This window comes from Astatotilapia calliptera, chromosome 2, assembly GCF_900246225.1.
Source record: "Astatotilapia calliptera chromosome 2, fAstCal1.2, whole genome shotgun sequence".
Lineage (NCBI taxonomy): Eukaryota > Metazoa > Chordata > Actinopteri > Cichliformes > Cichlidae > Astatotilapia > Astatotilapia calliptera.
In genome coordinates, this window is record NC_039303.1 from 28791353 (window position 1) to 28817869 (window position 26517).

General features: G+C 37.1%; 2 protein-coding genes, 1 long non-coding RNA gene and 1 other non-coding gene across 4 annotated transcripts; 2 read left to right on the top strand and 2 right to left on the bottom strand.

Annotated features, from left to right (window-relative positions):
• Positions 1–658: 658 nt before the first annotated feature.
• LOC113028365 (T-cell surface antigen CD2-like) lies at positions 659–16053 on the bottom strand. The gene is made up of 5 exons (XM_026178576.1): positions 15985–16053; positions 2136–2456; positions 1570–1825; positions 1139–1254; positions 659–837 (listed from the first exon to the last, which is right to left on the bottom strand). Exons 1-5 carry the CDS (start codon positions 16031–16033, stop codon positions 659–661), a joined length of 921 nt encoding a protein of 306 aa, XP_026034361.1. The 5' UTR covers positions 16034–16053.
• On the top strand, positions 8204–10252 carry LOC113029432 (uncharacterized). The gene is made up of 3 exons (XR_003273416.1): positions 8204–8229; positions 8418–8508; positions 9960–10252. It is a non-coding gene; the product is annotated as an uncharacterized LOC113029432 (long non-coding RNA).
• Positions 16054–18144: 2091 nt separating the features above from the next.
• On the bottom strand, positions 18145–20971 carry LOC113029440 (uncharacterized). The gene is made up of 4 exons (XM_026180297.1): positions 20791–20971; positions 20331–20702; positions 18381–18516; positions 18145–18282 (listed from the first exon to the last, which is right to left on the bottom strand). Exons 1-4 carry the CDS (start codon positions 20846–20848, stop codon positions 18231–18233), a joined length of 618 nt encoding a protein of 205 aa, XP_026036082.1. The 5' UTR covers positions 20849–20971; the 3' UTR covers positions 18145–18230.
• Positions 20972–26071: 5100 nt separating this feature from the next.
• Positions 26072–26143, top strand: trnaq-cug (transfer RNA glutamine (anticodon CUG)). The gene has a single exon. It is a non-coding gene; the product is annotated as a tRNA-Gln (tRNA).
• Positions 26144–26517: the final 374 nt, after the last annotated feature.

Genomic DNA, 26517 nt, shown 5'->3' on the forward strand with positions numbered 1-26517 from the left:
TGAGTGGAAATTGAGCGAGTAGCAAGAAGTTGTTTGGACATGAAGAGAAAATTCAAACAGTTTCACTGTCCCCTCTGAGTTAATTGCATAGCAACCATAGCAACGCATGTATTTTCTGAAAAATCACAATTTTGCAACTGAAAACTCAAAGAGGGATAAGATTAAAACGGTAGAAGATCTGAAAAAGCTGAATCATACAGGAATAGCCAAATCATTTGAGAACATTTTAAAGTTTGAATGAAGTTTCTAGGTGAAAGTATGAGGCAGTAGTTAAGTTTCAAAGACAAGAAAGTTTTAGCAGAATTGTGGAAGTTTCCCATTCATTTCAATGGGACAAATTAAAGGAAAAAAGTGTAATATTTTAAAAAGTATAATAGTAATAAACACCAAAAGTCATAGCCGGCATTAGCAGAAAGAGCAGAACAGTTTAGAGTTTGAACGGTGAAAATAGCACAAAAATTGTGGAAGTAGATCCACGGCAAAAAGTGTACGGAAACACCCGGAATAATAATAAAGAAGAAAGAGAAACAGGATCTCAATAGTGTGGATGCCTATTAAGGCATCCACACAATTAAAGACCTTTAGACATTTTAACATCAGCTCTTCTCTCCATGGATCTTCAGTGATGCAGTCTGTGTGGAAGAACTGACCACTTAAATCACCTGAATTTATGAACGTTAGCATACAAATAATCATCTCCCGTTGGTTCAGTCTGCCAAGGACACTTTGAATACTTGACTTGGCAGAACTCTAGCTCTGCTCTTTTCTCCAGTTGTTTCGCCTGTTGTTTCACGACCCTGAGATCAGCAAAGATTTCTTCCTGATCATTTTCTTCCTCTGCAGTCAGAAGAAGAAGAAACGGTTGCTTTAAAAATAATAAATGAATAATTAGAGGAATAGTCGCACTTTGTATTAAACTTCATTTGCGAGCTTTAGACATTATGTTGGATTTTGTTAAGCTGTTTAACTTTTTTCTTTTTACATTTACTGTGTTAACTGTGGCTGCTTAACAATATTTAAGTGACATATAACAGAGATATAAATAAACTGTTGTTGAGACTGCATTAATTAAGTATATTTATAAAAAGAGTAAAAAAGCAATTTAAGAAAAGTGAGTAAGGGAAAAGAAGTTTTGTACCTTTTGTTTTGCTGTTTTGCTTTTTCCGTTGGGCACAGATTGCTGCTACAACCACAACTAAGAAAATTATAAGTGTTGAGAGAACACCACTGATCAGTGGCAAATGTCCTATTTCATAGAAAGAATTAAGTCAAACATGAAATGAAGAAAGGAGAAAATGATATCAATGGATCTAGCTGTTTTTTCAATTTCCACTGTACCATGGGTCATTCCTCTTACCCACTGCAGTTTGTGTGGTTGTGGTGGGTTCACTTGTTGGTTCAATGCACAGGGTGTTATTGGCTTCATACACCCACTCTGACACCTGTGTCCCATTGATTGAGGTGCAGTTGATGAAAATGAACCCTATGAGCAAAAAACTAATAATTTATCAAAAATGTAAAAAGTGATATAATTATCAAAGTTGTAACTATCACCTTTTTCACTCAACACAGGTAGATATCCTCTTTTCTTTGGAGACTTTACTAACATGGTTTTTGACTGAGCAGACAAGACTTCCTGAGACGTACTGTTTCAGAGTGATGATGTTAGTCTTAATATTTACAGAAAGCAGCTCAGCAACTGTCAGTGTGCGTCCATCCAGAGTCCAGCTGTACTGAGGACTGTCCCCTCCCTCAGAGGAGCAGGACACCCTCATCTCTCCCTGGGACAGACACTGAGAGACCAGCAGGACAGAGGACACATGAGCTGAGAGAAACACACACAGATGAGTTTAGTTTTAGATTTTAAAATCTCTCTAATAAAAAAAGGAGATATATAGATTACCAAAACATTGTTAAGTTTCTATCTACTAATTAGTGTCATTTCCCAATAGTAACCTTCAACTTTGAATAAGCAAGTGTTAAGTCTAGACATCATTGCTTATACTCTCCTAATAAAGAACAGGGTATGCACAAACTATATGTATCTGAAATTATGTAAGATATATACATTACGAAAACAATGTTAAATTGGTTATTAATTAATTTAATTAATTACTTATTAACATAACATTTACCTTGAAAAAGCAACTGTAAAGTCAGCACACCTGATGATCTTCCATCTGAATCAAAGGTTTGAAGGGTATATTTACCACTGTCGTTCCTGCTCAGGTTATTGATCCTAAATTTTCCATTTCTGGGAAAAAAGCTAGATCTATGTACTACGGTATTAGAAATAACCTTATTATTTCTGACAAATAGTATTTTTAATGAATTCTTTAACAGTTGGATTCTAGGTATTTCTGAGGTGCTGTCCATCAGCTGGATGTCCACAGTTCCTCCCAAAGCTCCATAACACTGAGCTCCATCCCGTCTGCCATCACAGTGAGTTTCCACACCTGCAAATTTTGAAACATTAAAAAAGTTTTTTCTTTTTCAGTGTTTCATGTTAACATGTTGTGAATCCAGTGTTTTGGATTAGCTTTGTATAAAATGATAACGTTTATCAAATTATTTTTAATAACACTACTGCCATGAGTACACGAGCTCTGATTATTTCACTCTGAGTAGGTGCAGGTAATAGAGCGTCAAGTGCACACACATTTAATCAATAATATACTCCCAAATAGGGCTGGGCGATATGGCCTAAAATCCATATCATGGTATAATTTGAAGCATATGCGGTAACTATATATATCATGATGTATTCTTTTCTTCTGTATAACGTATTTTACACACTGTAAGGCACACTTAAAATCCTTTAATTTTCTCAAAAATCAACTGTGTGCCTTATGTATGAATTCTGGTTGTGCTTAATGACCTCGAACCAATTTTATGTAGTACACGGCGCGCAGAAATCTGTCAAAAAGTGTTTTAGTACGACTTTGGTAAGCTATGAAGGCACACCGCTTGATGGCTTGCCGCAGCATTAGGCTGCCGTAGTCAGGAGCCTTGCTGAGTAATCTGAGTCCAAAACTCCGTCTGCTTCAGGTCCCAAAGTCAAAGGAACACTGTGGCATCACTGAGATTTAAAAACTGTCTAAATTCTTTCATCTTTTTTTTTTTTTTTTTTTTTTTTTTTTTCTAAATGACATCAGAAACAGCAGTATGCGACATTACGTGATGGCAGAGCTTCAGTTCATCCTTTGTCATTTTTTTTTTTTTTTTTTTTTTTTTTTTTTTTTAAATAGGACAGGGGGAATGAATGAGAGAAAGAGGGGGAGAGAAAGAAAGAAAACCAAAGGGGAGAAGAGACGGTGAGAAGGGGGGGGAAGAGAGAGAAAAAAAAAAAAGAACTCCTGGGTCACCTGTATGGAGAAAAAAAAAAAAAAAACAACAAAAAAAAACAAACAGAGGAGACAGCAAACAACAAAGAGCAACATAATAATAGAGAAAACAAAGCACCATCACAATAAACTAGCTAGTCATAGATATCAATATTTACTAAATAATAAACGATATTGTGCAGCACGCAAGATAGACAGCGCACAATGTGCTTTGAGGCAGCAGACAAGAAAGCTTTAGTCCGCGTCTGTGAATACCCATGTGTGCATACCTGTGTGGATCAGCATGCTTGCATTCCAAAGGTTTCTCCATGTAATGATCTGCTAGGGAGTGTGGGGGGGCCACAGCCCCGTCCTCCAGGGTGTGAAGTGGGTATGGAGGAGATCAAAACTCCAGACATCCAGAGGCCCCCAGAACACAAGAGACCATGGAAGACCAACAGAGGGGCAGCCGCGCCACTGTTCCAGTAAGAGCTGAGGAGAGTCCCAGATGAGGGCTCACCCAGCAGCCGCGGAGCAGAAGTCAGGGGGAGTTGCAGTGACGCGCCCGTGAGCTCCGCCGGCCCCCAGCTGTGCCTGAGTGACCGAGCCCCAGGCCGAGAGGCCGGGGGCACCCCACCTCCAAAGGGGCCCGAGCGAGCCCCAGGCCCCAGGCCCCGACAAGCGGCCGCCAAGGAGTGAGTCGGTGTGTACCCGGACGCCCACTCCCAGACACAAAGAACCACCAACACACCGACACCAGAGGGAGTCCGCCACCGGCAGGGGAAGTGGTGGTGGGTGGAGATAGGCCTCCAAACCTTGGAGGGCCTGAGGTGTCCCCAGAGAGGTGGCGTCTGATACCCAACCTGACATATAGACACAGACATACAGGCACACACAGACACAAATTCTTTCATCTTTAATAAAATGATCAGTGTTGCTGCTTAACCACGTGTAACAATTAAGTTTAACATTCAGGCATCCATGAAAACAGATTTATTAAATTCAACGGAGTTAGAAGTTAGCAGGAAATTAGCTCGCTAGTTTCCACCTAAACATCATATGCCATGTTCTGACTGAGAGATTTCTGAAAAAATTAAAATGTACAGCAGGGACTTTTGTAGGGTTACTGAAGTCGGACTAGCTGGTATATAATGATGTCCTACGTGATCACTAGCAAAACAGCTACGTTAGCATAACATTAACACAGTGAAGCTGAAGGATGAACGCTAACTTTTTTCCACTTGATAAAAGTTAACGTGAGGGTTTCTGGTGGTTAGGGACAAATGCAATCGCATGGCAGGATGTTATAAACGGACCAAACACAAGCATAATGTGTTTACATGACAAAAGTACAGAAGAAGAAGATTTATGTTGACACCAAAGAACAAAACTAAAGAACAGACCAACAGTCGCGTCTCAAATAATGAAACTCATTGCCTTTTTACTTTACATTGAAGAATTTCTCTGTTATTTTATATATAATTTAACCATTTTTGCCTGCTGAAATATTTCTGTCCAATTTATTGCCTATAGTAGCACAGAAAAGGGCAAATTCAATGCCACGACATACAACTACTGGACAAATTAACCTAAAAAGCTCCTGCCATCTCAACCAAAGTAACTAGTGCTGATCCTTTCCTGTTAAAGTGTAAAAGTGTAAAAGCTTGAATGCAATCCCTTTATGAACCAGTAGAGAGAAACCTCACACCTACCAATATGTTTGTCCAGACGTTAAAAGTAATGTCGTTATATTGTTTACACAGCAATAGGGTCTCTCTTCTTCATAGCACCATTTCTAGTGCAAAATCATAACTAATGATTCTGTTTGACCTATTTTTAAGTGCAGAAATACATGTTTCTGTTTTTGACATATAGTATTTCCACAGATTCAATCATAGTCATATAAAGGTCCTCTTGTTTGACAGTAAGTTGAGTTATGTGCACTGTATAAAAATTAGATTTGAACTACATTTTACCTTAAAAAAACAGCTAACATATAAATATAACAATAAAGTTAACGCTTTTTTAAAAATTTAATTATTAATCGTAATTATTCATTAGCACCACTTACAAAGTGGTGAAATAAATTGGAGAAAGCTTTTGTGTGATGTCATAATTCACTTACAGTCAACTTCATTAAAACAATGAAGCTGACTGAGTGAATTCTGTTCTTCAGTTGCATGAGAAAATAGACGTGTGAAACAATGTAGAAATTTGAGAATATTTTAGCAACACTGAGAGCCTCAGTTTCACCCTGAGGTCTCACCATATGAGGAGATATGTTCATTTTACACCGCTACTATATGAAGGAAGTGAAACGCAGACAATGGTCAACATACAAGCTGCAGGGACACAAGCAGCTTTCCCACAGAGTCCATCTTCATTTTATCCTGTCAATGTCCCTAGAGTCAGATCCACACTGATGAATATGTGGCCCTGTTAGTTATAATTAAAACAGTTATATTTATTTTCAAACTTCTTTAGGTTCATTCAAAGACACACTAAAGTGATAAAGCCAAAACCCACAAGGTTTGATATATCTTTTAATATATTTCTAACTACAGCAATATATTTATATATATATATATATATATATATATATATATATATATATATATATATATATATACAGTGTTGGGGAGTGTGGTAGGACTCGACTTAAGCGGTCAAAGAAGTGCAGGAGACTGATGCTGTCCAGTGTAGCAAGTGATTTATTCACCATTCTGTGGCCCAAGAATATTTACAAAGAAACAAATAAGAAACTCAACTCTATAATAAACTCAATTCAAATAAACATAACTGAACTTAAATCAACGGAAATTAAGGTCAAACTGCACACAGCTACACTGACCTGAACCCTTCTCCTGAAACACCTGAGTTCGTCTGCTTAAATAGTCCCCTTAATCAAACACTTTCTCCTCTGGACTATTCCATTCAGTAGGTAGGTGAGATGAACATGATTATATTCATCCTCTACTACTCCTCTTGACTGGCAACATAAACTCTGGTGTAATCAATACATATCACAACATTAAATCTATTTCTTTATAAACCCTTTAAAATCAATTTTATTAAATTATAAGCATTCTTCCCCTCCTGCCCTTGGTCTCTTCCTGTGACCTCAGATGAACCCAGAAGGTATAAAGCAGGAAGTAGAACTACATTTCCTCCTTTTGCTTCTGGAAGACAGGTAGGTAAAGGTAAGTTCAAACAATACAAATTAACAGTTGAAATAAATAACATGTTAACTTAACCAACTTGCATGAATTGATTTAAACCAAGATGTTATATTATATAATCTGTAAAAGTGCAGAACATAAACAAACCCGGGATAGTAGATGTTTGCCTATTGCAGATTACATGTGAAATATGGTTAAATCAAAACAAGAATGTTAACTAAGAATGTAGACAAATGGTCTTCTCACCCACTTTGTCACAGGGAGTAACAGAATACATGTCCCGCCGTTACGTAGTTAAAATACAAATTATGAGTAACTGTATTCCGTTACAGTTACCGTTTAAAAACGTGGTATTTAGAATACAGTTACTTTGTTGAAATAAATGGTTTACACGGCGGTACTTCCCTGTTTCATATTGTGGCGGGTCAGGACTGTTTGGGTTTGTTTGACAGGTATGTTCTGTTGTTCCAGGCGGCAAGGTTACGGTTGCCATGGTTACAGGGTGATGCTCTCTCTCTGGGTGTTTCCTGGGTGCGAGAGCGCCTTTTTGTTGTTGTTGTTGTGCTAAGCTAATAGGCAGAATGCTACAGGTATAGCTCTAAAGAATGTAGCATCATAGGCAGTGTAGTCCATGCTGCAGGGAGAATGGACTGCCATACCTGTTATGTGTCTGTGAGCGAGGGAGGGAGAAAAAGGAAAAGTACGAGTTGTCATCGAGCAAAAACGGGAGCTGGAAGCATATAAATATAATAATAACCACTGCAGCCAAGAAGAGTGCCTGACGAGCCCAGTTGTAAGTAAGCTATTAAGACTCAACTGTACGCTGTGTTTGTGTTTTCCTCCGAAACAATAAGTTCCTTTGGAGCAGCCTTTCAACGCCTCTATCTGTCTCTCGCAAGCAAAGTTGACCCAGACAACAAAGTAAAGCTATTTTTCGGCTACGAGCCCGACACGGAACCTGACGTATTAGCCAGAGGTCCCTTTACTACGGTTTGGAGCTGCAGACCTTCAGTAACAGTAATAAATCACAGCAATAGTACATTCACGTAGTTGTAAACAGCATGATAATATATTAAGTAATCAAAAAGTATTCAGAATACGTCACTCTCATCGAGTAACGTAACGGAATACGTTACAGAATACATTTTGGGGCATGTATTTTATAATCTGTAGTGGAATACATTTTAAAAGTAACCTTCCAAACACTATATATATATATATATATATATATATATATATATATATATATATATATATATATATATATATATATATATATATATATATATATATATATATATATATATATATATATATATATATATATATATATATATATATATATATATATATAGCTCTCTCTCTATCTCTCTCTCTATCTCTCTATCTCTCTCTCTATCTATATCTCTATCTATCTATCTATATCTCTATCTATATATATATATATATATATATATATATACTTTTTTTATTTTTTTTTAATCCCTACTAACTCACTGAAAAAGACTTCCCATTCATTTACAAAGTTTTTATTGTTATTTAAGGAATTTTGAATCAGGATAATATACATGACTGTATATTCTTATCTGATCTCCAAAATATGATTACAAAGCTGCAAGCATAACATTTTTAAATTGTTTTTGATACAATATGAAACTTCCACAGTCACCTCCTAACTGTTTTCATTTTTCATTGATCCTCAGTTCAGTGTCCAGTGCTGATCACGAGTGAGTTCAGTTCACTAAAGCTCAGACTCACACTTAAGGTTTATGTTCTCTGTTTCACACCTGAGGCTGTGAAAGAAAAAAAAATCAATTATAGCAAAATAAATACTTTTACAATTACCCATCAAATTATGGCACTGAAATGATGTAATTGTATATCAACCTCTTTTGATCACGGGCCGCCTTGTTAGAAGTCTTCTTAAGATGCTTCAGTTCCCGATACACAACACAGCATGACACTGCTATCAGGGGAGATCCCAGTGCAGCAAAGACTAGCCTCAGGTAAGGAAAACTGTGTGCTGAGTGATGAGAACACAGTGATAATTATAAGTACAGTACTTACAATTTATTCAAGCGTAAACTTTGGTAAGACTTTGGTATTATTATGGTTAACTAACTGTAAATATATAAACGTTTGGGCACAACCCCCACACACTAAACTATTATTTAAACTAAATAAAGAGATGGTGAAAGAAAACTGGAACAATGGGGGAAAACACTCAAACGTGTAGCGTGGTCCTCCAGGTTCCTCCTCCTCCCTGCCGGTCTACCCATGGGCTCAAAAAACTTGTACAATATTTATAGATGCTGTAGACAGAGTTTATTAACATTGTTTTAACGCTACTATTATGTTATAAAAACAGTTTAGATAATGTTTACAAATCTGTTAATGTTTTGTGACATTATAATTTTTATTGTATAAAAATTAACTTAAAAGTACTTGACTATGACTTTACTAACTTATTAACCAAGGTATGATGAAGTATTACCTACATGTTTTTATTTGGCTTTGACTAAAATGAAAATTCAAAGTAAATGTAAAATATGTTGTCAACCCTGTTTGCAACATAGAAGATCCCAATATGAAACAGGTCATTATCTGACCTGACCCAGTTCCTGAACACGTCACACCTTGTGATGAAAGCCAAACAAAGGCTATTATTCCCCAGGAAGCTAAAACGGACTGGACTCGCTTCTCTGCCTCTTATGAACTTCTACAGAGTGACAACAGAAAGTGTCCCCTGTCTTAGTATGACGGTGTGCTTTTAATAGTGTCTTCTTTGTGCTTATATGCATGTGTGTGTGTATATATGTGTGTATATATATATACATAACAACAATAAAAAGGATTCTTCTTCTATTATAATGCATACATGTCACAAGTTAATATGGTCATACAGTGCAGCTCAGGATATTCTATCACCAAGTGGAAAGTTTCAGTGTGCCTTTAAAGTGTAGGTGGTAGTTAAAGTGTAGTTACTGGGAAATAAAAGATTATTCAATCATAAAAAGTAATAGCAGCCCATGTGTGGCTAAATAACCAATAATACCTATACATAGACAAATACTATATCAGCATAGACTGTTCACTGTACACTTGCATCTTTCTTTCCATATGTTTTTCTGCATTTCTGCTTCTATCATTTGTTGCACAAGTGATGTGTACTGTGTTTAACAGTTTAACAGTTACATGTCTGATTATCTTTATAATAACATCAACACTATTCAATAAAGAGTAACTTACATAACTTGCTTTCAGCTTTATCATTGCCTTTAACATCCAGGGTGAAATTAATGTTTTTCTCTCGGACTCCACCTGAATTAAAGACCTCAATGCTGTATTGACCTGAATCATTCCTCCTCACGTTTGTGATCTTGATTGTCCCATTCCTGATTAGAAACTGTAGTCTGTTGTTAAATTCTTTGTCTATTGTTATTGTTTCTTTCTTCAGATTGAACACAATTATATTCACGGTGGGAAGCATCTTCAAACATGTCACTTCACGGCCACTAGCATCAGTCATCACTTGGATATACACAGTTCCTTTAAGAAGAGGAGAGCATGGACATGTGTTCGTCCTGAGGTCACATGTGGTCTCATCGACTGGAATGAGAGCTGGAAAAAACATATTTAATAGAACATGAGGTGAAATTATTCACACTACAAATGTGAATGTTTGGCTTCTTTATGAGGACAATCTTACCTTGAGTTCCTCCTGTTAGTAGCACAATAATAAAAAACTGTTCCATGCTCTTCATTCACCCACACTGTGGTTTCAATCTTTCAAAGATTCTAGAAAATTATGTACAAATCTGGATGTAAATCTGCTGCAAACCTGAGTCCTAACTGACAGGAAACAGTAAATGATATAGACAGGTTATTTTCACAACAGCAGGAAATGAACTGCATGTCTACGTGTTGTAGCGACCTGATTTCAAGAAATATCCATCAAATGCGAATAAACAATTTTCCCCTTGCTCTTGTAATTAAATACACAAAACTGAATCTAAACAATACACACTTTCAAATGTGTGTCAGGCACACACTATTTTTTCTTCACGTTTACTTTTGAGAAAAAAACGTGCAACATCTGAAGTGATAAGTTAAGTTACAAATCGTCTAGAGGTTCCTGTGGTGAGAGCTTTATTGCATAACAGTCTTTACAGGATGTCCATGACAGATGTCTTTTTATGTTTGGAGGTTTGCAGAGTTTGCTTTCTGAAATGAAGGGAGCGAACTGATGTAGAAAGAATAAAATGTAAGCAACCTGTGAAAAAGCAGCTTATTAAAAGGATGCAAATCATTAGCACAACATGAAACAGTGAGGCAATGCTTTCCAACAAACAAAGGAGCCTTTTATCTACCAAAAGAGGCTGAATTCAATATGAGAATTTCAGCTACACAACTCACAAGTATTTGGTAACAAGCACAGATAAAACTGTAAATTATATTTCCAGTGGTAAGTCACCTGTGGATAGAAAAACTGTGTAATAACAGAACAAGATTTGAAATGTCACTGTGAATATAGTAAAATAAATAAACATATAAATAAACACGGCATGATTCTGCAATGGAAGCAAACATTACAAATCTTCACTTTGTAATGTTTTCAGTAAGAACAAAGAATGATGGTGAACATGAATAAAAAAAGAATCAAGAAAATCTGTGTTTCGTCAGGGAAAAGAAGGATGTAATTAGCTTACTTACATTTGAATGGATGCACATAGCAGCACAGGCTAAGAAAGTAACATGTAAGTGCTCAGCTGGAAGTGAGAAAAGTTCATCTGTGAAAAAAAAAAGACCCGTGTATGGGTACTTCCTGCATTACAGAACAGAGATGGAACTGTGTGTGTGGTCCAGGGCTTTTATAGACACTGAGGCTACGCTGACTTTTATTTTGCATACCTCTTCTTATTCTGCCCTAAAAATACAATCGACAGCTAGATCTATGAACACCAAGATGTATGAATGTACATGGGCATACCCAGCTGGGTGGGCATCTCATAGGTTTTTACTCTGCCAGAATGTAATGCCACAAAATAACCAGTTCAACATATATTGAGGATAAAATTTTGATTTACATTTTGTAGGAGTTTCAGTATTCTATTCCATTCTATGATATTCTTATATACAAACTTTAATAGGTTATTCATATGTTATTAAATAGAAACGGGCAGTTTTGCATTTTGCAGCGCTGTGTCCTGCTTATTACACAGAAACTACCACAGTTGTTTCCATGTAAAACTTTTTAAGTTTACTGAATTTTTTAGGTTTGCAAGTATCAGGCTTGTAATGTGCTCCTCTGTCTTATAGTGATTCCAATTTGGATTCAGGAGACAAGAGTCTATCTCTAATTTTAAAATTAGAGATAAAACTTTCCTTTTTGCTAAAGCATATAATTAGGGCTGGATCAGGTGACCCTAAATTCCAGCGGCTCCCCACAGACAGCCTTTTTTACCTGCACAAATGCCACCTGGCACAGCCCTGTCCACTGGACCAGATACAGAGCACCCTTTGGTTTTTTAAAGCATATATGTGATGTAACAATCTTTTGCATTTGATGTTTAGTTGAGCTGTATGTCCAGATTTTGCTCTTTTGCACCCTCTGGTGGTGAATTATGGAGGGTACAGTTGTTTGCAGTTTGGGTCTCCACCCAAATACTTTTTTGCCAGTGCATCTGGTGTCTGCATGCTGCAGCTCGTGGTTAGCTCCACACATAGAGAAAGTAATGTTCAAAGTTAGAGAAAGAGAAGAAATAAGTGAGAAAGAAGATGGAGAAGAAGTTAATAAGATCATAAAGGAATATTATCCCCTCCTGGATGTCAGCTCACGGGGTTTGTGTACTGTAAATGTTTTATTTTCTGTGATTAATGACTTTTGATTGATTGACACCAAGTACAAGAGTGCATTTTGATGTGATGATTTTTTTTTGTTGTTTTCGTCGGTAAGTAGCGCTCACGGGTTTTATAACTCTACATCATAGGTGTCACACTCTGGCCATACCAAGTTATTATTAGAGCTGGCCTACTGATATTATACAGCTAATGTATATATTGTTTAGTATTAAGCTTTGCTTGTTCCATATTCAGTTTTTCAGCGAAACTTGTTTGAGTCCATAAGAAGAGATTCATTCTTAAATCTGGAGGAAGATTTTTTTTTTCAATAAATATTAATGTTAGCCCGCGACCTTGTTCCAGTTTTGAATTTTGGCCCACTGTGTATTTGAGTTTGACACCCCTGCTCTACATCATCCCTATGTCAGTCCTTGAGGTTGCTACATGTCATTTGATGTTTGAGCTAATGAATGGTAGGTCTGAAATCTCTATATTATCGCATGGTGCCTGTTCTACGTCTGGCCAGGGCTCATAAGAGGGTATGTTTTAACCATCCTGAGATGATTGTAGGCTGTTGGCTAAGAAGTAGTGTTGATATCAGATCTAGTCCTCCATTATCCTCGGCCCTTTGTAGCATTTTAAAACTAATACGCTGGGGTTTATCTTTCCAAAGGAATTTAGAAATGAACAGTTCCAGAGTGCTAAACCAGTCTGGTGGTGGTTTACTTGGGATCATCGAAAATAAAAAATTGATTCTTGGCAAGACCATCATTTTTATTGTGGCGACCCTTCGATCCCATTAGTGATTTGAGCCTTCCATAATTCTTTTTCTATCCCAGTGCAATCTACAAATATAAATATTTAGATATTAATGTCTCTACTAATCTTGCAGATTTAACTAACCTAATCCAAACAACATCCCACTTTTAAAGAAACTAGAAGGAGCAATTAATCAGAAGAACTGTAGATTTTAACCAGTTTGTCGAATAATCTGAAACTTTTGAGAAAGAGTTTATTAATGCATTTACCTCAGTGAGAGTGGTTTGTGAGTTTTGGAGAAAAAGCAACACATCATCCACATAAAGACTAATTTTATGTTCTACATCCTTGCATTTTATACCTTTAATCGCAATAGCCATCTGATGTGGTCTGAAGTGAAGTGTGGCCATCCCTGTCTCTGGAGACAGAAATTGTCGGATGTTTGGTCATTTGTCCTGACACATGCTGTTGGGAATTGTAGAATATTTTTACCAGTTTATGAAAGAGTTTCCAAAACCAAATTTGTGTAGAGTTGCAAATAAAAATTTCCAGTTAACTCTGTCAAACGCAAACATTAATAATCTATCAAATTAAGTACACTACGTGTATTTGATGAGTACATACCTTTTATGAAACCAGTTTTGTCAGGATATATTATTGGGGGAGTTATCTTCCCTAATCTTTTTGAGAGAGCTTTGCAGATTATTTTAAGGTCAACATTAATAAGGGATATTGGACAATAGCTGGTGGGTAATACAGGGTCTTTGCCTGGTTTTAGTAGGAGACTAATGTTGGCAGACACGTCTTGATGCATGCTCAATCATCCAGGTAAGTAAATCTCCAAACATTGATTCTGTTCATCTGGACGTAGGGTAAAATTGGGGAAACCTGCTTGAGTGACGAAACGTTTCTCCCACCTAAAACGCTACGTCCAGATGAACAGAATCAACTTTTGGAGATAATGTTGGCAGAATTCATATTTGGTGGTAGTTTGCTATTTTCCTTGATTTCCTGCAACATTCTGTGGAATACTGGTGCCAGAATTGTCCCGAATTCTTTGTAGAATTCTGCTGGAAATCCATCTGAACCTGGAGTCTTATTATTGGGTATACTTCTCAGGGCTTCCTGGAGTTCACCAGATGTCAGCGGTGAATCCACTGCTGTTACTTGACTGTCTGGTCATTTCAGAAGGGCTACGTTGTCAAGAAACTAATCAGTTTCATTTTTTGGTGAATATAAAGTTTTGTAAAAATCCCTAAAAGTGTTGTTTATTCTTTCAGGGTCATATACTGTGCTCCCAGATAAGTCTTTAATGGCACCTATAGTTGTTGTTTCTTTCTTTATTTTTAACTGGTTAGCAATAAATTGACCAGATTTGTTACCATGTACAAAATTTTGCAAGTGAAGTCTTTGTACTAAGAATTTAATTTTTTTTCTATTAATAATTTCATTTAATTCTAGTTTTGGTTTATGTATTTTATTCAGTATTTCCTGTTCCTTGGAGGACACATAGTCATCTTCTTAAGATTTTTCTAATTCCTGAATATGTTTGTTTTCTATTTTCTTTTTATGTGATGAGAAAGAAATAATTTTACCTCTCATCAGAGCTTTCCCTGCTTCCCAGAGAACAGAGGCTGATGTTCCAGGCAGGTCACTACAGTCTAAATATAAAGCCCACTCTTTTTTTAAGTATTTAATAAAATCTTCAACTTTAAACAATGATGTATTAAATCTCCAGTTTTTACTTGGTGGAAAGTGTTAGAATCAAACACACATTAGCAGGATCACTGACAGATATAGGGTGTATCTCAGTGTCTCAAATGTCACTCAACAGTGAGCTGCTGACGAAGAAATAATCCAGATGAGAGTAATATTTTTGTGTATTAAAAATGCTACTCCCCTTTGTCTAGAGTTATAGCAGGCTGAGAACACATTAGGAAACTCAAGTTTTTGAAGTTTATCTGTAGCTGTGTCAGGTCTATGAGTCTCCTGTAATAACAAAAAAAGCGTGTTTGTGATCGTGCCGTGTAGATGTGTAAAGATTGAGGGTGTTGTAGGTGACTGCGTAGGAAAACAAGCGCAGTAAAAGAAGGGAGAAGGAAGAGAACCGTGAAAAAGGGCAAGCGGGAGGAATGAATGAAAAGGAAGAGGAGAATAATAGAAAAATGAAGCAGATTCTGTTGTTAATACAACCAGGGAGTGTTGCTGGGGTTGCAGTAGCGCTCTTCGAGCTCTTACTATCTCATCAGAATACTGATTGTTGTGTCGGACTTCTCATGTTATTCTTGGAATGTTGACAAACAGAATTCACACTTTTATATCAGAATTCTGGATTTCATCCCAGACTCTATCCTGGTTCTTAGAATTCTGAACTTTACTTAAGAATTTTCACTTTCTTCTTAGAACTTTGCCTCTTAGAATTCTCACTGAGTAATAGAAGCTCACACAACCATTATGTACTCCCATGTTATCCCAGCAATATGATCACCATAGAAATACAGTCAAACAGATCCTCCACAGTTGATTCCAAAGCAAATGCTGTAAGATCTGTTGGCCATTAGGGCTAAAACACTGAAGTCAAGTCTATAGAAGACACATTAGACAGAGCAAAAATGCTATTTTCTTTAACCTCAAGGTAGTTTGTATGGAGGGTGTTTATGTAAAAAAGAACAAATGTGAATTGACACAAACTGCAGATGTAGCCAGTAGATACTTACATGAATTTATTAAAAGAAATGAAATAAATAAAGAACAAGTATTTGAGCTGCTTTAACATCCCAGAGAACAATGTGAGAATTTATGCATTTTTGCTTAAGTATTGCTGATGTATAGCATATTATTATGATTAAAATGAGATTTAAAAAAAAAAAAAAACAGTTTACCATGAGACACTCCCTGTAGAATCACCATCAGTCCAAGCACAACTTCCATGTCTCCTCCTTGTTCAGTGTGCGCTGACAAAGTCAGCATACTTTATTAAATGGCATGTACATCAAGGAGTTAAAAGTCACAATTGTCCTCTGATAAACCTCTAAGACAGTTCTTTCTGTATATGTGGAAAGCTGAAAAGGAACACCAGCACATATTTCACATAATCTACGTGGTAGAAATAAAAGGAACCCCTCAGAGCTTGTGCAGACTTTTTACTTATTGCTCACACTTTCACTAAACTACTTTTAGATCTGTAACAAGTTAACACTATCTTGCCCATCACTTAGTGTGTACTAATACAGTACTCCCCTTTCTATAATTCAACTGTTTATATCTCATCTTAAATGGGAAAATAAATATTTGATGGTCCACAGTATCAAATGGAGCAGATCATCTACGAGCACAACTGACTGAGCAGTATCAGGGTTACATAATAGATCATTACCCTCTAAAGTCAGAACTATGAAAATATTTTTTTAATTCACATTTTTTTAATCTATTTGCATTCATGACTTTCAAATTAATAATATTTACTGCATGCAGTATTTTTTTCTATTTATTGCTTACAGTAGCGCTGCATGTGTCTGATAAGTGCAAATAAGTATAATTCTGTTTGATCTATTTTTAAGTGCAAAAATACATATTTCTGTTTTTGGCTTATAGTATTTCCACAAATTCAGTCATACTCATCCTAAGTAAGAAAGTATTTCTGAAGGTCCTTTTGTTTTACACAGTAAGCTGAGTTATGTGACTAAGTAGGAATTGGATCTGAACTACATTTTACCTTAAAAAGCAACTAACATATAACAATAAAGTTACATTAACACTTCTTCTTAATGAAATTATTATTATTATTATTTACAGTCAACTTTATTAAAACAGTTACATTATTCTTCAGTTGCATGAGAAAATAGACGTGTGAAACAATGTAGAAGTTTGTGAATATTTTAGCAACACAGAGCCTCAGTTTCACCCTGAGATCTCACCATACAAGGAGATATGTTCATTTTACACCACTACCATATGTAGGAAGTGAAACGCAGACAATGGTCAACATACAAACTGCAGGCCCACAAAGAGCCCAGCTATTGTACTTTTATTTCTCTTCATTTTTTCCTGTCAGTTTTCCTAATGTCAAATCCACACTGATAAATATGCCATCCTATTAGTTATAATTAAAACACAATTTTCAAACTTTTTTTATTCATACAAAGTAATATATGAATTAAATGAGGCACTAAACACAAGGTTTGATATATCTTTTAATATATTTCTAACTAGAGTGAAATATTTTTTTAAAAAATGCCTACCTACTCACTGAAAAATACTTTTCCCATTCATTTACAGTGTTTTTATTGCTTTTAAGGAATTTTGAATCAACATAATATACATGACTCTATATTCTTATGTGGCCTGTAAAATATGATCACATAGCTACAAGCATAAAATTTGTATTGTTTTCAAGTCTTTTTCAACATTAAACACATACAATATGAAACTTCCACAGTCACCTCCTGATGTTTAAGCAGCTTGGAAAAGAAAGCAACTGGACTTCTTTAAGTTTCATGAAAATGTTTCATCTCTGGTCCAAGAGGCATCTTCACTTCTAAAAACAAATGGTGGAGAGTCCCAGGTGTTTAAACCCTGGTAGGAGTTGTCCCTTATGAGCGTCATTGACCCACGATTGATCGTGTGCTTCATTGCATGAGCCAAGGTGTTTAAAAAAACAAAGCATGAGTCCTTACCACCAGAGGTTTTGAGTGAAACCACCCTAAGCCCTTACCTAAAACTATTATGTGACCCATCACTTGACAAAGCAGGGATTGAGGAACCTGGGAAAGGATCTAAAAACTGGGTTGTAGGTGGCAGACACTTGGTGTTGTAATGGTAATGACTTACACCTTGGGTCATATGATGACGGACATGATTATTAGTGGGTCAAAGACCTTCTTAAGTGAAACACTCCACCATTTGGTTTCAGAACTGAAGAGGTTTGTCGGATGAGAGGTGAAGCGTCTTCAAGAAACTCAGCGAAGTCCAGTTGCTTTCAAGCCAAGCTCCTTAGATTACCATGACCTGGATGACTGAGAACCTACACAGACATACTCCTGATTGTTGTTTTTGAATTTCCTTTTTATTTTTATTTCATTGATCCTCAGTTCAGTGTCCAGTGCTGATTATGAGAGAGGTCTGTTCACTAAAGCTCAGACTCACACTTAAGGTTTATATTCTCTGTTTCAAACCTGAGGCTGTGAAAGAAAGAAAAAACAATTATAGCAAAACAAAGACTTTTACAATTACCCATCAAATGATGGTATTCACTGGAATTATGTAATTGTTTATTAACCTCTTTTGATCATGGGCCGCCTTGTTAGAAGTCTTCTTAAGATGCTTCAGTTCCCGATACACAACACAGCATGACACTGCTATCAGAGGAGATCCCAGTGCAGCAAAGACTAGCCTCAGGTAAGGAAAACTGTGTGCTGAGAGAAGAGAACACAGTGATAATTATAAGTACAGTACTTACAATTTATTCAAGCGTAAACTTTGGTAAGACTTTGGTATTATTATGGTTAACTAACTGTAAATATATAAATGTTTGGGCACAACCCCCACACACTGGGTACCCTTAAGCCTTGTTTCTTAAGATGTAGCGATGTGAGTTGATGTATTTCACGTCAATCTTTTTCTAAAACTAATCAAGTAACTTTAGTGACTAAACTAAATAAAGAGATGGTGAAAGAAAACTGGAACAATGGGGGAAAACACTCAACCGTGTTGCATTGCCCTGCAGGTTCCTCCTCCTCCCTGCCGGTCTACCTGTCAGAGTCCTGGGTCTGTGGCCCAGTATGTGGAGTTGTTTAGTATCTATTTTCCATGTTATGGCTGTCTATGTTTTGAGTTTCTATTTGTAGGGCCTAGGTTTTGGCCCCGTTGCACCTCATGTTATCCTGTGCTCCCTCTGCTCTGTGTCTTGTCATTCCCTGCTGGTGTGTTCCCTCTGTGTAAGGCCCGTGTTTCTTAGTCTGTGTCTTTGCATGTGTGTTGAGTGTCCTGTTTTATTGTGAAGGTCTGTGTCAGTGTATTCAGTTTGCATCCTCCCTGTCTCATCAGATTCATTAGGTTCAGCTGTGTCTCCCTCCTGTGTGCAGTTTCCTCATTTCTTAGTTCTGTTTCTCACCACCCTCGCTATTGGTTGTATGTCATTCTCCTTCAATAAAGCTCACTCACACATATCAGCCAATGCCTGTGCTTTGGGTCCTTCACAAACACCACATGACACTATCCATGAGCTCTACAAACATCTATAATATTTATAGATGCTCTAGACAGAGCTGATTAGCATTGTTTTAAAGTTACTATTACTTTACAATAACAATTCAGATAATTTCATAAAAAATTAACATATTTTTACACATTATAATTTTATTAAAAAATAAAATAGTTAAAAGTATTTAAGTTATGAAGTAATTTATGTTAAAGCAAATGTAACTGCATTTGCAACAAGGAAGATCTTAATACTCGTATGAAACAAGTCAGCTTGTTATGGGGTTGAGGATTCACTACTATATAACTAATAGTTAACATTATTACATGTTATTTAATACTTCATTAAGTGACCTCCATACAAGTATTAAGAACTTCAGCTTTGTTTCTTCCATAGCCTTTGCATGTTAACACTTTCTGATTCACACATGTTCTTATCTTTTATTCTTTTCATTCTTTTTGTGAAGCACATTGTGACGGAAATTGGTAGATAGATAAATATTATTCTTTTTTTTATCTTTCACTAAACCTGACCATACCACACCAGAGCTGGTAGTGTTACACACTGAAGAAAAGCCACACTGAAAACTTGTGCTGAACAAGGGCAAATTTCCTGTCACAAAACCGCATCTGCTAAAATATTTCTTCTTCACAGCTTAATGTTCTCATTTAATGCAACTAATAATAATCAGTGACCAAGTGGAAAGTTTCAGTGTGCCTTTAGAGTTTAGGTGGTAGTTACTGGGTAATAAAAGATGATTAAATCATAAAAATGAATAGCAGCCCATGTGTGGCTAAATGACCACAAATACCAATAGAGAGACAAATACTGCATCAACATATACTCTGTTCTATTCTGTTCACTGTACATTTCCATCTTTCTTTCCATATGTTTTTCCCCCATTCTAGCTTCTATCATATGTTGCACAAGTGATGTTTACTGTGTTTAACAGTTCTACTGCCACATGATGCTTACATTTGTAATTAACTTTATAATAACATAAAAACTAGGCAATAAAGAGTAACTTACATAACTTGCTTTCAACTTTGCTGTTGTCTTTAACATCCAGGGTGAAATTAATGTTTTTCTCTTGGACTCCATTTGAATTAAAGATCTCAATGCTGTATTGACCTGAATCATTCTTCTTCAGGTTTGTGATCTTGAGTGTCCCGTTCTTGATTATAAACGTTAGTCTGTTGTTAAATTCCTTGTCTGTCATTATTTTTTCTTTCTTCAGACTGAACACAGTTTTTGTCTCATTGGGAAGCACCTTCAAACACTTCATTTCACGGCCACTAGCATCAGTCATTACTTGGATATACACAGTTCCTTCAAGAAGAGGAGAGCATGGACATGTGCTCGTCCTGAGGTCACATGTGGTCGCATCAACTGGAAAGAGAGCTGGAGAAGATGCATTTAATAGAACATGAGGTGAAATTATTCACACTACAAATGTGAATGTTTGGCTTCTTTATGAGGACAATCTTACCTTGAGTTCCTCCTGCTAGTAGCACAATGATAAAAAAAAACAGTTCCATGCTCATCATTCATCCACGGTGTGGTTTTAATCTTTCCAAGCTTCTAGAAAATTATGTACAAATCTGGGTGTAAATCTGCTGCAAACCTGAGTCCTAACTGACAGGAAACAGTCAACGGGAGATGATATATTTAGTTATTTTCAAAGTTAGGAAATCAACTTTCACTTCTGCTTGCCAACAAAAAGACTCAGATGAGTTGTTTGCGTTTTGTAGTGACCTGATTTCAAGAAATATCCATCAAATGCAAATAAACAATTTCCCCCTCACTTTTATACGCAAAACGAAATCTAGACAAAACACACTTTCAAAAGTGTGTCAGGCACACATACTTTCTTCACATGTACTTTTGAGAAAGAACATGCAACATCTGAAGTGACACGTTAAGTCACAAACAGTTGTTCCTGTGGGGAGAGCTTTATTGCTTAAGAGTCTTTACAGGGTGTCCAAGAGAGACATCATTTTATGTTTGTAAGTTTGCAGAGTTTGCTTTCTGAAAGGAAGGAAACAAATTGGCATAGAAAGAATAAAATATAAACAACCTATGAAAAAGCAGCTTACTAAAAGGATGCAAATCATGAGCACAATATGAAACGGTGAGGCAATGCTGACCAACAAACAAAGAAGCCTTTTGTCTACCAAAGGAGGCTGAATTCAATATGAGAATCTCAGCTACACAACTAAATAATAAACAACAATAATCAATAAATAAATGAACATGACGTGATTATGCGATGGAAGCAAACATTACAGATCTTCACTTTTCTAATTAGCCTCAGGCTAATTAGCAGGCCTTTAGCATGAGGAGTGATGATAAACATGAACATAAGAAGAATCAGGTAAACTATTGTTTAATCAAGGTAAAGATGAATGTAAATAGTTTACTTACAGTTAAATGGATGCATAGAGCAGCACAGGCTAAGGTAGTATGTAAGCACTGAGCTACAAGTGAGAAAAGCTCATCAGCCAAAAAAAAAGACCCATGCATTGGTACTTCCTGCTTTACAGAGCAGAGATGGAACTGTGTTTGGTGCAGGGCTTTTATAGTCAGTGAGTCTACTTTGACTTTTATTTTGTATACATCTTCTTATTCTGCCCTAAAAATAGAAGTGACAACTACATCCATGCGCACACGTCCATCAGAATGTACATGTTGGCATTAGTTGGGCATCTCATAAGTTTTTACTCTGCCACAGTGCAATGCCACAAAATAACCAGTTCAACATATATTCAGCATAAAATGTAAATATACAATTTGCAGGAGTTAACCAAGAGCTATTCTATTCTGTTCTGTTGTATTCTATTTTCCAAATAAAGTTCATGAGCCATACCATGAAGATATGAGAAAGAGTTGTTGAAGCTAGGTTAAGAGGAGAGGTGACAATCAGTGAACAGCATTATGACTTCATGCAAAGAAAGAGCACTATAGATGTTTGCTTTGAGAGTGTTGAAGAGGTATAAAGAAGGTCAGAAGGAGTTCCACTGTTTATTTGAATATCTAGAGAAAGCATATGATAGGGTGCTAAGAAAAGAACTGCGGTATTGCAGGAGGAAGTCAAAAGTGGCATACAAATATGTGATTATGAGAGGGTGATGCGATGGATAAAGAAAGCAAGTGCATGGTGTGCAGGTGTGCAGGTGATGAGATAGATGGGTTCAAGGCAGGGGTGGGATTGCATCAGGGATCAGATGGGAGCCACCTATTTGTGAAGGTGATACACAGGTTGATAGATGAGGTCAGGCAGGAGTCTCTGTGGATTTATGTTGTTCGCAGATGACATTTTGATCTGTTTAGAGAGTAGGGAACAGTCAGCCTGGAAAAGTGGAGGTTTTCTCTAAAGAGAAGAGGAATGAAAAGTCAGTAGAAGCAAGACAGACTAAACGTGTGTAAATGGGTAACAGTGACACTGCAACAAGTACAGGTAATGAAGGTGAAGTAGTTTAAATGTCTCAGGTCAATCATCCAAAGCAAACAGGCAAAGCATGCAGGCCAAGTGGAGTGGGTGGACATGACTGTGTGGGGTTATTTGTAAATAGCAGCAAAAAGGAAGGTTTATAAGGTTGTAGTGAGACCTACTATGATGTATGATTTGGAGACTGGCAATAACAAAAACAAAAGACGCAGAGTTGGAGGTGACAGAGTTTAATATGTTAAGATTTCCATTGGCAGTGACCAGAATGGACAGGATTAGAAATGAGTCTCTCATTTGGACACCTTAGACTGTCCAGTTTGGAGACAAAGTTAAAGAGACTGAGATCGTTTGGACATGTCCAGAATAGGGCTAGTGGATACAATGGACAAAGATAAGGAGCTACCAAGCAGGAGAAAAAGAGGAAGACCTCAGAGTAGGTTCATGTTTGTAGAGGAGGACGATATACACAGGGATCGGTGTACAGATACGGGATGGGTGGATGGAGGAAGATGATCTTTTTAGAAGAATCAGATAGATCAAATGGGTTATTGCCAGATGTGAGTTTACACATTAGGAATTGTGCGTGCTCAGTGCAAACAAGAAGTATAGTGCTAGTAGAAAGAGAAGATATGTATATATACATGATAATACATGAGGATTAAGAGTGTGTAGAAAGTTTACAGAGTGCATGATCACTGCAGTGCACACGTGAGTCATGTGTAGTGCGGGGACAGCATGGTATTGTTCAGTCAAAGCAGGGGAAGAAACTGTTTGTGGCGAGAGATTCTGGTGCGAAATGGACGGAGCTCCGCCTAGGGAGCAGGTCAAACAGACTGTGTCCAGGTGAGAGTCAGCTGAGATCGAGCTGCCGCCGCAGTCTGGAGGGTACAGTCCGTAGATGGGAGTCTGCAGCAAACCTCTCAGCAGAGCGCCAACACGCACTGCAGTCTCTGTTTGTCCCTGAATGGCCAGCGTACCACACCGTGATGGAGGAGGTGAGGATGGACTCGATTGGTGAGGCTCATCGTCGTGTGGCAGTGAATTCTTCAGCTGCCTCAGAATAATCCTCTGTGCTTTTTATGAGGAGTGATGGTGGGCTCCACTCAGGTCCTGGTGGTGGGCAGCAAAGGAAAAATAATACTAAATAGTCATATGATAGCTAAGTGTAAATAGTAAACATCTACCACAGTGATTCCCAAAGAGTGGTGTGGGGGGGCCTGGTGGGCCACAAAGGTAAGTGGCCTCAATCTACAGAAATTCTTTTTGAACTCCACTCAGAAAGATCTCAGCCTGATGGTGGAATTAAACACAGGACCTTCTTGTTGTGAGGCAACAGTGATAACCACCATGTTGCCCATAAACAAATATATGTATAATATATTATAATATAATAATATGTATTTATTTATATAAAAAGGTGAGCTAAAACTGGTGACAGAAGGTGATCATTTGGGGATATTGTTCCCCTGACCTAAATGTACTGCTCTGTAGTAGTGAAGTTTGAGTAGTGAAAATGTCTATGGTGATGTTTTTTATTAATGTCTGAGTTTGATAAGATAAGAACTAAAATATAAACAACTAAAATAATTTTTAAGATACAGACCTAACTCGGGCCTAGCTGACAACCTGTGTAGAATTGGCCTTGAAAGATGTGAGAGTGTGTGTGTGTGTGTGTGTGTGTGTGTGTGTGTGTGTGTGTGTGTGTGTGTGTGTGTGTGTGTGTGTGTGTGTGTGTAAAGACCTGGTAAAATCTGTGAGTCTTCAGTGTTAAAGGAAAAATGTAACTTTTGATGCCTAAAGTGGGGGTATGGGTGCTTGACTTTATCCTTTTAGAGGGAACCATCTTTTTAAAGTAGTGTACGTTTTTTTTTCTGATCAATCACCTCTTCAAGGTGAATTTAACATTTACAACGAAGAGGGTGCTGGCACTGACATCTCATGTGAGGCCCACTTTAGTGTTTAAGTAGTACACTAAAGTGTTATAAGTTATAACCACAGATTTGAATGACTGTCTTGTAAAAAGGTTTATCAGGAGTTAACTGTCCACTGAGGAATTATCTTTTTTAAAGACACAAATATAACAATATATGATTATTATCTAACAGTATCGAGAAAATTCCAGTCAGCTCACTCAAATATTGTATTTAAAACAAGAACTATCATAAGGTGAGGTTTTTGATCATTTCAATCAATTTTTCCCTCTTATGAGCTAGTCTTTCTTTTCTTTTGTTCTCTTATGTATTTCTGTTTTTTGCTTTTAATTTTCTTTCCTTTTTCAAATTTGAAGTGATTTGTAGTCATTTAGTAACTATAATCTGTCTTATTTTATCCCACATTTTTTTTTTCTGGTTTCCATCTGGTATGGTGCTGTCACAGTGCAACAATCTGGTAGTCATACCTTTTTTGTTCAGTAGTGCTTCCATGGTGTAATGGTTAGCACTGTGGACCTAGAATCCAGTGATCTGAATTCAAAAATTGGTGAGACCTGCTTTTTGGAGGTGAAACCATTTGGCATGTCTTCTCTGGCACACCAGAACTGTGCTACAATTGTGTTTTCAGTGAGAGGTGTATAAAATCAAGCAGCTAACCATGACGTCTGCCTTTACAAATACTTGTCAATCACTATGTGGTGCTAAAGAGCGGTCTGAAATTCAGTTGTACACCACACAAAGTTACACGGTGGGGTGTCTGAGTGCTGAGTTGTGCTTGTGCGTAATAGTCACAAACACTCTCCTGACTCATTGACTCCACATTTCTAAACCTCCTCTGACTTTAACATCAGCATGAAAACTGGGAACTGCGAGCTCCCTCTTTGGATGTCATCACATTGACATTTTTCATTTTTTATCATGAATCCCATCTCATTGTTGAAACTCACTTTTGGCTGGGCCTTGACCTCTTCTGTGCTCTTCTGTGTTGTGCCATCCGCTTCGGCAGAGGTTGTAGATAGGTAGGCAAATCGACCCATATCATATTATTGTGAAGATGAGCGTACTCCCTAAAATCCTCTACTTATTTCAGAATATCCCTCTACCAGTACCTGTAGGTCTTTTTCTTAACTTAAAGAAAATTATTACCAATTTTATTTGGCAAAATCATCGCCATCGGCTTCGGTTAACTCTATTATATCTGCCATTTGACAGGGATGGGCTTAAGGGTCCTAACTTTCAGTGGTACTATTGGGCTGCACAATTGCGCATGAGGATATACTATTTCTCATCTGATCCACCTCCGACATGGGTTTAGATGGAACCAGTCTTACTTAATTCAGAATACTTTTTGGCAGGTTGCCACGACCTGACAGTATGAACACTACAGCAGGGGTTCCATGGTGTAATGGTTAGCACTCTGGACTCTGAATCCAGCGATCCGAGTTCTAATCTCGGTGGGACCTGATATTTGGGAGGTGAAACCATACTACATGTCTTCTCTGGCACTTTGAATTTCTGTATGAATTGTGTTTTCAGTGAACGCCGTATAAAGTCAAGCAGCAAACCATGACGTCTGCCTTTACAAAACACTTGTCAATCACTAAAGAGTAGTACTAAAGAGCTGTGTGAAATTCAGTTGCACACCACACAAAGTTACAGAGTAAAAGTCACAAACACGCTGCTGACTCAACAACTGTACAGCACTAAACCTCCTCTGTCTTTAACATCAAAAAACAAACAAACATGAGCATCGTGGTATGGGTTTCCATGGCTGAACAGCAGCTATGTGTTTTGTGAAGTATAATATTTATGTCTTCCAAAGTAAAGTTTTAAGCCC